Raw genomic sequence first — 12783 nt, 5'->3', positions numbered from 1 at the left:
AGAAGCCTGGCGGGCTACAGTCCATAGTGTTGCAAAGAGTTGGACACAACTGAGCAACTTCACTTTCTTTCTTTCTTTCTTTCTTTACTGGTTGAATAGGGAAGAGTCAGGACAGTTGGAGGATAGGAATGGAAGTGAAATTTTCACCATGTATATATGTGTGTGTCTGTGTGTGTATCCCAATATATATCTACGTATCTGTCTGACCATGATACCCGCCTAAAGATTGTTTTTAAAAAGTCAATGATTTTTTAAAAATCATCTACTCTTTTTTTATTGTAGCTTTTTACAAAAATAATTTTTTTTTAATCTTTGGTTGCACTGGGTGCTCCTTGCTATGTGCAGACTTTCTCTAGTTGCAGCAAGTGGGGGCTACTCTTCACTGTGGTGAATGGGCTTCTCATTGGGGTGGCTTCTCGTTGCAAGACACAGGCTCTAGGCATGTGGGCTTCAGTAGTTGCAGCACTTGGGCTCAGTAGTTGTGACTCCTGGGCTCCAGAGCACAGGTTCAATAGTTGTGGCACTTAGGCTTAGTTGCTCCGAGGCTTGTGGGATCTTCCTGAATCAGGGATCGAAACCATGTATCCTGCATTGGCAGGTGGATTCTTCACCACTGAGCCACCAGGGAAGGCCCCAAGATACTGTGTTAAGAGGTGATGTGCACTAGGAGAAAAAGGAGGCAAGAGGCATAGGTAGGGAAGCCTTTTCCATAAGATGGCTTGGGGAAGACCCGGCTGAGGAGGAAACATTTGAGCAAAGACTTGAAGGAGAAGAAGTGAGCATGCGGTTATGTATCAGAAGGCATGCCAGTGAGAGGGGACAGATAGCAGAGGCCTGGAGATGGGAGTATGTTTCCTGTCTTAGACTAAAGGAATAGCAAGGAGCAAGCATGGCTGGAACAGGGTGTACACGGAGGACGGTGTAGAGAGATGAGGTTGAAGAAGTTTTGGGCAGGTCACATGGGAGGCATCTGAGCAGAGGAGTGACTTAAGTTTCACAGAGTCCCTCTGGCTGCAAGTGTGGGACAGCCTGGAGAGGAGAGATGGGAGCAGGGAGACCACGGGGAAAAGAAGGTTGGGCCAGCCCAAGTAGGGCAGAAGAGTTGGGGAAGAGTGGCTCTATCTTGAACTCCAGAGACAACAGGATTTCTGAATGGACTGAATGTGGGGTTGAGAGAAAGAGAGGTTTCCAGGAAGAAACCAAGGCTTTTTAGCTTGAACACGGAGAGATGGAGTGGCATGAACAGAGGTGGATTGTGGATAGATTGAATTTGAGAAATCTTCCTAGTGATTCAGTGGCTGATAGGTGTTAAGTCTTTGGCTCAGGCTCAATCTGTGGCCAAAACCCCTCTCCACAGAAGCCAGCAAGCCCAGATTTCAGTCTCTAGATGCTCATGTCCTTCTGACAATGAAATCCTTGAGCCCTAACCCCAGAATGGGCCAAGAGCCTTTCATTCCCAAGATACTGAACTCCCATCCTGGGCCCTACTTCCCTCACATATCCCATGCTTCCCCCAAGTCTACTGTTTAGGAAATCAGGCTCCACCTCAGCTCTTCATCTTATTTTTTGGCTATGCAGGCTTGTGGGACCTTAGTTCCCCAACCAGGAATTGAACCCAGACCCTTGGCAGTGAAATAAGGGTCCTAACCACTGGACCACCAGGGAATTCCCTCAGCTTCAGCCAATTAAAGTCCAACAAGGAGCTGGGACTTTCCTGGTGGCTCAGACTGTAAAGAATCTACCTGCAATGCAGGAGACCTAGGTTTGATCCCTGAGTTGGGAAGATCCCCTGGAGGGGGAAATGGCAACCTACTCCAGTATTCTTGCCTGGGAAATCCCATAGACAGAAGAGCCTGGCTGGCTAGAGTTTGACATGACTGAATGACCAGCACACAGAGGAGCTGGCTGCTCCATGGGTGTAGGTGTTAGGGGTTTTATATGTCTTACTCTGAAGAAGGCAGTTGGTAGCCACCTGACTCAGTTTGAATCCCGGCTCTACCACATTCCCAGCCATGTGTGTGACTGCAGATAATTAATAAGTGACTTGATTTCTCTGTGCCTCACTTTTGCCATCTCGTTAAATGGAGCTGTTCATGGTCTATATTACCCAAGGTTGTTTTGAGGATTAAACGAATTTGAATATGTAAAGCTCTGCGCAGAATCCCTCCATGCCTTGTGCACAGTAAGAGCTATACAAGCGCTTGCTGTTTTTATTGTTTTAACGGTAATAATAATAACCAGTTTGGCCCTAGTGAGGGTGAGCCTGGCAAGCAGTGGTGGTGTGTGGGGGAGGAGGGGTGTCCCTCCTGCCGGACCCCCAGAACCAGGCTTTTCTCCTCCCTCTCAGAGCAACCTGATGGTGCCAGTGCTTATTGGCTGCCCGCCAGGCAAGCGCCTGGCCTTCGATATCACCTACACGCTGCAGTACAACCGCGTGCAGAACAAACACTACTTCGACTGCGTCAAAGTGGACCCGGAGATGCCCTGCTTTCTCTTCCGGGACAGTGGGTGTCCAGCACCCTCTCCTTTACTCTCCCCGGCCCTCCCTGCCTGCCCGCTCACTGCCCCCACCCATCCTCTGCTCTTCCTTTGGGTCCTTTCATCTCTCCTCCTTCCCCTCTCTCATTTCTCCTCCCGGCCTCCACCCCTCCGACCCCACAGTCTTCTACCCATTCTTCTTGATCCAAGATTTGGTGACGGGCGATTCTGGCAGTTTTCAGGGCAGGTAAAGTGGGGGCCAAGCCAGCGGCTGACGGGAGTAGGCTGGGGGCAAGGGACTGGGGGCGGGGCGGCGCGGAGAAAAGGGGGTGGTAGAGGTGAGGCAGGACTCCAGACAGCCCCTTCGAACCTCTGCTCCCCATAGCTACGTGCTGAAGGTGGTGGGCGGCGGGCCCACCCTTGACACCATCAAGGAATACAGCGAGGAGGAAATCTACCGCTTCAACAGCCCCCTGGACAAGTAATCCCTGTGGGACCGGGCCCATAATCGGCCCTTCTTCCCCTGCAGGCCCCCTCCAGCTGCCCAGCCACAGACCAAACCTGGGATGCAAGCCATACCCACAAGGCCCCGCCCACAGCGCAGGCTCCCAGGCTCCTGCAAACTCTAGCCCTCCTGTGGCATGAGGCTCCACCCACCCAATCCCCGCCCCCTTCCCCGCCTCCTTTTGGGGCCTCGGTCTGCTGAGGCCCCGACCCCAACTGAGGTTACCCCTGCCTGCGCAGGACTGGCAGCCTCATCTGGACCACGGAGAACACAACGACCACCGAGGACTTGGCCTTCAACATCATGTCCCACAACAGTTTAGGCATCGAGTGAGTGCCTGGGCCGACTGCAGGCCCCTTCTCCCCCACCTGCCCACATTCTGTTGGGCCTTTCCATCCGTTCTGCCTCCGGAGACTCCTTGGTCCCAAGCTACACTGTCTTTGAGTTCCTCGAATGAGACTGACTTTGACCTTTATGCAAACTGGACCCTTTGTCTGCAGGACTGGTCCCTCTTAATCTTTCTTCAGGCCTTGGTTCAGATGCCACTTCCTCCAGGAGGACTTTTCTGACTGTTCTAGGTGGGACAGTTGGCTCTTGCATCCTCTTGCACCTTCCCTACTCTCACCCTGACCCTCTGAGCTGTCACTGTCTCCCGTGGAGTCTGTCTCTCTTATAAACCCAGGTCCAGAATAGATAATATAGTATTTGTTGAATGAGACAATGAAAAATTCATTCATTCTTGGCAGGCATTTATTGACCTTTGAATGGAGGTATCAATGAATGAATAAAACAATGAGGTAATAAGTTAGCATATAGCAGGAATTCCCTGGCGGTCCAGTGGTTAGGACTTTATGCTTCCACTGCTGGAGGCCTGGACTTGATCCCTGGTTGTGGAACTAAGATCCTGCAAGCTGTGTGGCATGGCCAGGAGAGAAAAAAAAATTAGCATATAGGGCCTCAGTAGCTATTTTTTTTTAAGTTCTCAAAATTTTTATTATGAACAGAACAGTGACAGAATATAAGCTTAGTCTATGGGGTCACACAGAGTCGGACACAACTGAAGTGATTTAGCAGCAGCAGCAGCAGTCTATAAGTTGTATCTGACTCTTTGCCACCCCGTGGACTGTAGCCTGCCAGGCTCCTCTGTCCATGGAATTTCCCAAGCATAAATAACTATTTTTGATTCAATGAATGAAAGAAAATGATGCCATAAGCAAATAAAGGAAACGAATGAGTGAACAAAGTAGCCGACTTGCACCTAGTCAGTATTCAACCTGCATTTATTGACTATATGAAAAAAGGAATGAAGATGCGACTTTGTACCTAGCAGCTGCTCCAGCTCCATTTGTGCCGTGAAGGAATAAAGGCAGCAAAGAATAAATGAGGAATTGGCACATCATAGGTATATAATCCATAATCTAGATGAATACATAGTAACGGAGGAATTGACAACTCCCCTAAAGAAGGGAGGAAAAGAATGGATAAACGAACAGCCTGTCTCCTGGTAGGGGATCAGTCAGCCTTACCAGCTGAATGAGTGAAGGCGTGAATCAGGGAGGGAGGGAGGAGGTTGCACCGAGTTAGCGCTCATCCAGAATTTGTGGGGTAGAGGGGAAGATCGGGCTGTCATGCGCTAGGCATGATTTGTACCACAAGTGCCTGAACTTGCTCCCCCAGGTGGCTATGTCTGGAGAACTCACCGTGCCATGACACCATTCCCCACAACATCTTTGCCCCTGAATTCTTCTTCAAGGTGTTGGTGAGCAATAGGTGAGGCACACACACAGCTGAGGTGGGATTGGGGGCTTCCTGGGGGAGGTGCCCACCTCCTCCCCACCCCATCCTGACCCCCATCCCCACCAGAGGTGTGGATGAGAGCACCTATTGCGACTACCAGCTCACCTTTCTGCTGCACATCCATGGGCTCCCGCTCAGTGCCAGGCGGGCGTTCCTCATCCTCCTGGTAAGTAGCTGCCTTGGAGCTGCCCTGCCCAGTGGAGGGCCCCCCCACCCAACCCAGACCGCCTACCGTCACCTGTTGGCCCATTTCCTACAGGTGTCAGCCAGCCTGTTTGTCGGCCTGGTGATTCTCTACATCATCTGCTGCCTTCTGTCACCCTACATGGTGAAGGTTTGCAATATCCTCCGCTGGAAGATCAACAGCATCATTGGCTTAGAATCTAACTACACCTACAGCACCCCCTCCGACAGCAGGGCCTTCAGCCACTCCGGGACCGTGTCTTGGAGGAGCTCCAGGTTAAACTCCAGGGTTGTCTACAAGGGGGCAGAGGAGAACAAGGCTGAAACTTAAGGACGCCTTGAAGAGGAAGTCTACCACCTAAGCCTCTGGCCTGCCTCAGTACCACCCACCCTTGTCTCTTATTTCCTGGGTTGCCTTGGACATGCAACCCATCGCTTACTCATCCTAGGCCTTTCTCCTTGTTTTGCTTGAATTTTCACTTCGCATTTCAGCATCAGCTACGGAACCTTGTAAGGACTCGTGTTCAGTTAGTTTGTACCACCCAGCTGCATAGGTTATTAAAATATCAAAGTCCTCCTGTGCCAAGCTGGTATATAGTGGCTTCTCTGTATGCCTTCTGGCTCAACCCCTCCCCAGAGTGCCCCAGACCTCCCTACAGTCCAGCAGGGTCCTCCATGACCCAGGCCCATTGCCATGGCCTGCAGTCTGTTCTGATCAGTCAGTGCCTAGGTTTAAAACTAATTGTGTAAGATTTTGAAAGGCAACACCTATCTACCGTCTAGTTTAAGGAAGGGTCTCTGGGGAGGTTTAGATTTTTGTTTTAGTTGCAAGTAGCAAAAAATTTCGGAGACGGCAATGGCACCCCACTCCAGTACTCTTGCCTGGAAAATCCCATGGATGGAGGAGCCTGGTAGGCTGTAGTCCATGGGGTCGTAAGAGTCGGACACAACTGAGTGACTTGCCTTTCACTTTTCACTTTCATGCATTGGAGAAGGAAATGGCAACCCACTCTAGTGTTCTTGCCTGGAGAATCCCAGGGACGGGGGAGCCTGGTGGGCTTCTGTCAATGGGGTTGCACAGAGTCGGACACGACTGAAGCGACTTAGCAGCAGCAGCAGCAAAAGTTTCTGTGGTCCACATGGAAATGGTAATTTATGGACTTTGTTAAGATGGGTTTCAGGTACAGCTTGATCCAGAAGCTTCAATGTCCGTAGAATTCTGGCTCCATTTCTCTAGCCTTCCCTGCCCTGCCCTCATCTAAGGGTGCTCTCTGACCTCAGGCCAGTGCATCTCACAGTCTGAGGCAGCACATCCATATGGTTTATTATCTAGAGAAGAAAAGGGTCTGGAGTCCAACATTCCCAGGCAAAAGTCCTATTGGTCACTCTGATTGGATGGGGTTGAATCATAAACTCAATACTTTGCCACTCACTCTGCCAGACAGATGAGCCCTTGCTTGGCTTAAGCCCTTCAGAATCCACCCCTGGAGCTGAGGGTTGTCAATCCCATCCTAATCTCTTGCTTATGTGTGGGGAAGGGACATTCTTGTAAGGAACATGTGTGTCAAGAAGGGGAAAAGGAGGACTTCCCTGGTGGTCCAGTGGTTAAGAATCCATCTGCCAATGCAGGGGACATGGGTTCCATCCCTGGTCCAGGAAGATCCCACATACCTTGGGGCATCTAAGCCCATGCACTCCAACTATTGAGCCCCCGCACTCTAGAACCTGGGAGCCGCAACTTCCGAGCCCATGCACCACAACTACTGAAGCCCGCACGCCCTAGAGCCCGTGCTCCGCAGCAGGAGAAGCCTCTGCAAGAAAAGCCTGCATGCCACAGAGAGAGCGTATCCTCCACATGCCACAACTAGAGAAAACCCACACCCAGCAACAAAACCCCAGCACAGCCAATAAATAAAAATTTTAAAATAAAAAAGAAGGGAAAACGGAGACCAAAAGTCAAAAAGCAAATGTGCCCATGTCCTCCACTTCCTGTCCACCCAGTAGGCTCCACTCTAGCCCCTTCCCAGAGGTCTTGGATGGAGTGACTGTGCAAGTCCTCTGACCAGCCCCTCCACTCCTTCACTATAGAAGCAGAGCCCCAGGGGACACACCCTCTGAGGGGTCACCAGGGCAAACAGCTGAACCAGCTTGTCCATGTTGAGGCAGCATAGCTCCAGAGCAGGCATGGCCATTGAAGTTACATTATAGGGTTTGGGAATCATCAGAGGAGCATCAGAGTGGAGAAACTGAAGGACATGGTCAGATGTAGAAGGATGCTCTGGCTGCCCTGTGGAGGACAGCTCAGCTCTCAAGGCAGCAGGCCAGGAACTGGTGCAGAAGGAGACGGTGCTGGACCAAAGCCTGGTGTAGGAAGGAGGAGAAGGGGCAGGCAGGAGGGATGCTCAGGAGGTCTAGTGAACAGGCTGTGAGGCTGGCAGGCCATGGAAGGGGAGTGGGTGCTTTTAGGAAAAGGTCCAGGCCTCTACCCTGGGGACTGGGGGACAAAGAGGCTATTCCTGAGATGAAAACTGAGGAAAAGGAACAGGTTAGGGGGAGACACTAAGACCATTTGCGGTCACAGTAGGTGTGGGAGGTCCCCGAGACTTCTAAAGAAGTCTATTCAGGAGGCTGCGGGAACCTCAGGTCTGGGGTTCAGCAGGGAGGTCAGCGATGGCCAGGCAATATGCTCAATAATCAAAGGTACAGATTTATCAACAAAATTTATTGCACTAATGCAAATTAAGGAGAATGTGACGAGACAACATCCTATTTTGACCTAAGTCCATTTGAACTGCTGTAACAGAAGACCATAGACTAGGTGGCTTACAAGTAATGGAAAATTATTTATCATACTGCTGGAGGCTGGGAAGTCCTAGATCAAGGTGCCTGGAGATGAGGCGTCTGGTGAGAACCTGCTTCCTGGTTCATGGGTGACCATCTTTTTACTGTGTCCTTGTGGTAGCCACCAGGGCTTCCCTGGTGCTCAGTGGTAAAGAACATGCCTGCCAATGCAGGAGAGGTGGGTTCAGTCCCTGGGTCGGGAAGATCCCCTAGAGAAGGAAATGGCAACCCACTCCAGTATTCTGGCTTGCAGAATCCCCATGGACAGAGGAGCCTGGAGGGCTACAGTCCATGGGGTTGCAAAGAATCAAACATGACTGAGCGACTAAACCACAGCGACGACACATGGCAGAAAGGATGAGGAAGTTCACTGGGGCCTCTTTTATAAGGGCATTAATCTCAGTTACGAGGGTCCTGCCCTCACAGTCTAATCCCCTCCTGATACAGTGACGTTGGGGGTTAGGTTTCAACATAGGAATTTGTGTGGCACTCAAACTTTCAGTCTATAGCAGATCCCTTTTCTTAGATGAGCAATCTAAGAAAATCTTCACAATGTTCTATAAGGAATATTCTATCATTATCCCCATTTCATAGATGAAGAAACAGAGGCTCAGGTGTGCCACCTGTTACATGAATGTTGCTGCTGCTAAGTCGCTTCAGTCGTGTCCAACTCTGTGTGACCCCATAGACGGCAGCCCACCAGGCTCCCCTGTCCCTGGGATTCTCCAGGCAAGAACACTGGAGTAGGTTGCCAGGTATCTGCAAAAGCTTTTTCTAAAATTCAACATCCATTTCTTGTATTAACCCTAAATCAGATAAAAATAGAAGGAAGCTGAGCAAGATTATAAAATTACCTGATTACTAAAGACAGGTGGCATATGGCAGATGGCAATTAAATGCCAAAGCCATTTTCAATAAAATTTTATAGGTAGAGTCCACATACATGGAAAACAGCTAATAAACATGTTCAGTTAAGTTGAAATACACAAAATCAACCCAAAAATCGGTTGCATTTCTATACACAAGCAATGAATAATCAGAAAAAAAAATTTTAAAAACAATCCTACTTACAACAAAAAGAATAAAATATTTAAGAATAAATTTATACAAGAAGGAAAAAGACTTGTGTACTGAAAACGACAAAATATTGCTGAAAGGAATTAAAGACTTAAATAAATGGAGAGACATCCCATTAACATTGTTGGCAATACCATCTGTATTAGTTTGCTAGGGCTGCCGTAACAAAACACCTTTTAAGACCTTTTATGATTGGTTTCTGAGGCCTCTCTTCTTGGCTTGCTAATGACTGCCCTCTGGTGGTGTCCTCACAGTCTTTCCTCGGTGTGGTCAAGTCACTGGTATCTCTTCGTGTGTCCAAAAGTACTCCTCTTATAAAGAAACCTTTCAGATTGGATTAGGGTCCACTGGGCCTTGTTTTAAAATAATCACCTTTTAAAAAATGTATTTCAGGTCTTAGTTGCAGCATGGGGACTCTCTAGTTGTGGCACCCAGGCTGAGTTGCCACCCAGCATGTGGAATCTTAGTTCCCTGGGTTGGTCGTTCAGTTGTGTCCAACTCTTTGCAACCACATGGCTGTAGCCCACCAGGTTCCTCTGTCCATGGAATTTCCCAGTCAAGAATACTGGAGTGTGTTTCTATTTCTTCCTCCAGGGGATCTTCCTGACCCAGGGATCGAACCTGGGTTTACCCATGTCTCAGGTAGATTCTTCACCATCTGAGCCACCAGGAAAGCCCCTGACCAGGGATCAAACCCATGTCCCCATGCATTGCAAGGCAGATTCTTGACCACTGGACCACCAGGGAAGTCCTGAAAATAATCCCCTTTTAAAAGGTTTCCTACCTAGATAGCATATTAAAAAGCAGAGATATTACTTTGCCAACAAAGATCCGTCTAGTCAAGGCTATGGTTTTTCCAGTGGTCATGTATGGATGTGAGAGTTGGACTGTGAAGAAAGCTGAGCACCGAAGAATTGATGCTTTTGAACTGTGGTGTTGGAGAAGACTCTTGAGAGTCCCTTGGACTGCAAGGAGATCCCAACCAGTCCATCCTAAAGGAGATCAGTCTTGGGTGTTCATTGGAAGGACTGATGCTAAAGCTGAAACTCCAATACTTTGGCCACCTCATGTGAAGAGTTGACTCATTGGAAAAGACTCTGATGCTGGGAGGGATTGGGGGCAGGAGGAAAAGGGAACGACAGAGGATGAGGTGGCTGGATGGCATCACTGACTCGATGGACATGAGTTTGAGTGAACTCCGGGAGTTGGTGATGGACAGGGAGGCCTAGCGTGCTGTGATTCATGGGGTCGCAAAGAGTTGGACATGACTGAGCAACTGAACTGAACTCATCTCCAAATACAGACCTGTTCTGAGGTCCTGGGGTTAGGGCTTCAACATACACATTTTAGGGGAATACCATTTAGTCCATAACATGACCCATAGTGCTATACAGATTCAGTGCAATCTCTATCAAAATCCCAGTGGCAATTTTGAACATCTTAAAACTCATATGGAATTGCAAGGGACTCCAAATAGCCAACACTACCTTGAAACAGAAGAACAAAGTTGTAGGACTCATACTTTCTGTTTCAAAATTGCAAAGCTACAGTAATCAAAACAGTGTCTAACTGGCATAAAGACAGACATACAGACCAGTGTAATGGAACACAGAGCTCAAAATAAACCCTCACATATAGTCAACTGATATTTGATCAGGTGCCAAGACCCATCCAAGGAGAAAGGACACTCTTAACAACAAATGGTACTTGGAAAACTGGATGTCCACATGCAAAGGGAAAAAGTAGGCCCTTATCTTATGCCAGGTACAAAAATTAACCAAAATCAGACCAGATTTCTAAATTTAAGGGACTCTCTGGTGGTCTAGTAGTTAGACTCCCCACTCCTAATGAAGGGAGCCTAGGTTTGATCCCTGGTCAGGGAACTAGATCCTACATGATGCAACTAAGACCCGGTAGAGCCAAATAGATAAACAATTTTTTTCTTAATGAAAAAGCAATGATTTTAAAACAGAAGATTTCTAAATTTAAGAATTAAAACTACTGGGAATTCCCTGGTGATCCAGTGGTTAAGACTCAGCACTTTCACTGCCATCAGCCTGGGTTCAATCCCTGATCAAGAAACAGATCCCACAAGGAATGCAGGGTGGGAAAAAAAGTTAAAACTATAAAAAAAAAAAAATAGGGGGAAATCTTTGATATGTCAATGGTTTCATAAGTATGATGCCAAAAGTACAAGCAACATAAATTGAACCTCATCAAAATTTAAAACTTTTGTGAATCAAAGGATACGATCAAGACCAAAAAACCCAACCCATAGGAGAAAATATTTGTAAATCATGTATCTGATCAAGACTACAATATAGAAAATGAAAAACTTCTGTAACCATAAGCAATTCAATTAAAAATGGCAAAAGACTTGAATAGAGATTTTTCCAAAAAAGATATGTAAAATAACCAATAAACACATGAAAAGATCATTAATTTTTTAATGAAAAGATCATTAAAAGCACATTCTACATCATTAATTATCAAGGAAAGTCAAGTCAAAACCACAGTGAGATATCCCTTCACACCTATTAGGATGGTTATAATAATTAAAAAATGACAACAGATACAGCTATTGCAAGGATATTGAGAAATTGGAACCCTCATATATTGCTGGTGGAAATGTAAAATCGCTTAGATGCTGTGGAAAAGAGTTTGGGGTTCATCAAAATGATTACCCTAGACTTACTGAGTCATTCAGCAGATCCATTTCTGGATATACAACCCAAAAGAATTGAAAATATGTTCTCAAACAAGTACATGTACATACATGTTCATATCAGCACTATTCACAAAGTCAAAAGCTGAAAACAGCCCAAATGTTCATCAACAGATGAACTGATAAGCAAATGTATATCCATACAATGGAGTATTTATTATTCAACCATAAAAAGGAATGAAGTATTGATGTATTCTGCAACATCTATTAAGGTCGAAAACATAATGGTTTTTGTGAAAGAAGCCAGACATCTAAGGTCATGTATTTTAAGATACCGTTTATATGAAATACCGAGAATAGGCAAATACACAGAGACAGAATGCAGACTGATCATTACCAGGGGTGAGGAAACAGTAGGGAATGGAAAACAACAGCTTAAGGGGAATGGGGTTTCTTTCTGTGATGATGAAAATGTTTTGGAGGTAGATAGAGGTATTCTTTTTTTAGAGGTGGTATTTGCACAACATTGTGGATATAATTAAGGGACACTGAATTGTTCACTTTAAGATGATTAATTTTATGTCAGTTTTACCTCAACATGAAGTATATATGTATACATATATAAAATATATACAAAAAACAGTATGATATTTACCAAGAATAAATATTTAAAAAGCAGCATGGGGCTTCCCTGGTGGTCTTGTGGTTAAGAATCCACCTAACAATGCAGGGGACACCTGCCAAAGCAGGGGATCCAGAAATACCCCACATGCCACAGAAGAACTAAGCCCATGTACCACAGCTACTGGGGCAGCACCCTAGAGCTCTCGAGTCACAACTACTGAGGCCACGCAATGCAACTACTGAAGCCCGAGTGTCCTGGATCCTGCACTCTGCAACAACAGAAACCATTGCAATGAGTAAAGTAAAGTGAAGTTGCTCAGTCATGTCTGACTCTTTGCGACCCCATGGACTGTAGCCCACCAGGCTCCTCCATCCATGGAATTTTCTAGGTAAGAGTACTGGAGTGGGGTGCCATTTCCTTCTCCAGGGGATCTTCGGGACGCAGGGATTGAACCAGGGTCTCCTGCGTTGGGGGTAGATGCTTTACTGTCTGAGCCACCAGGGTATCAATCATTGCAATGACAAGCCTGTGCATTTAGAAGTGGGTGCTTTCACTTGGATGTCCCAGGTTCAATCCCTGATTGGGGAGCTTGCTGCTAAGTCTGCTGCTAAG

At 47.1% G+C, this 12783-nt stretch overlaps 1 protein-coding gene across 1 annotated transcript in view; it reads left to right on the top strand.

Annotated features, from left to right (window-relative positions):
- CATSPERG (cation channel sperm associated auxiliary subunit gamma) overlaps window positions 1–5549 on the top strand; it is a 30139-nt gene extending 24590 nt beyond the window's left edge. The window contains exons 22-28 of the mRNA XM_027515935.1: window positions 2348–2504; window positions 2662–2725; window positions 2864–2959; window positions 3223–3312; window positions 4661–4753; window positions 4847–4946; window positions 5040–5549. Of these exons, the coding sequence (XP_027371736.1) occupies window positions 2348–2504; window positions 2662–2725; window positions 2864–2959; window positions 3223–3312; window positions 4661–4753; window positions 4847–4946; window positions 5040–5294 (855 nt within the window). The 3' untranslated portion in view covers window positions 5295–5549. The remainder of the gene's footprint in view (window positions 1–2347; window positions 2505–2661; window positions 2726–2863; window positions 2960–3222; window positions 3313–4660; window positions 4754–4846; window positions 4947–5039) is intronic.
- The last annotated feature ends 7234 nt before the right edge of the window (window positions 5550–12783 follow it).

This window comes from Bos indicus x Bos taurus, chromosome 18 (genome assembly GCF_003369695.1).
Source record: "Bos indicus x Bos taurus breed Angus x Brahman F1 hybrid chromosome 18, Bos_hybrid_MaternalHap_v2.0, whole genome shotgun sequence".
In the NCBI taxonomy this organism is placed as follows: Eukaryota; Metazoa; Chordata; class Mammalia; order Artiodactyla; family Bovidae; genus Bos; species Bos indicus x Bos taurus.
This window is presented reverse-complemented; position numbering and strand designations above follow the sequence as displayed.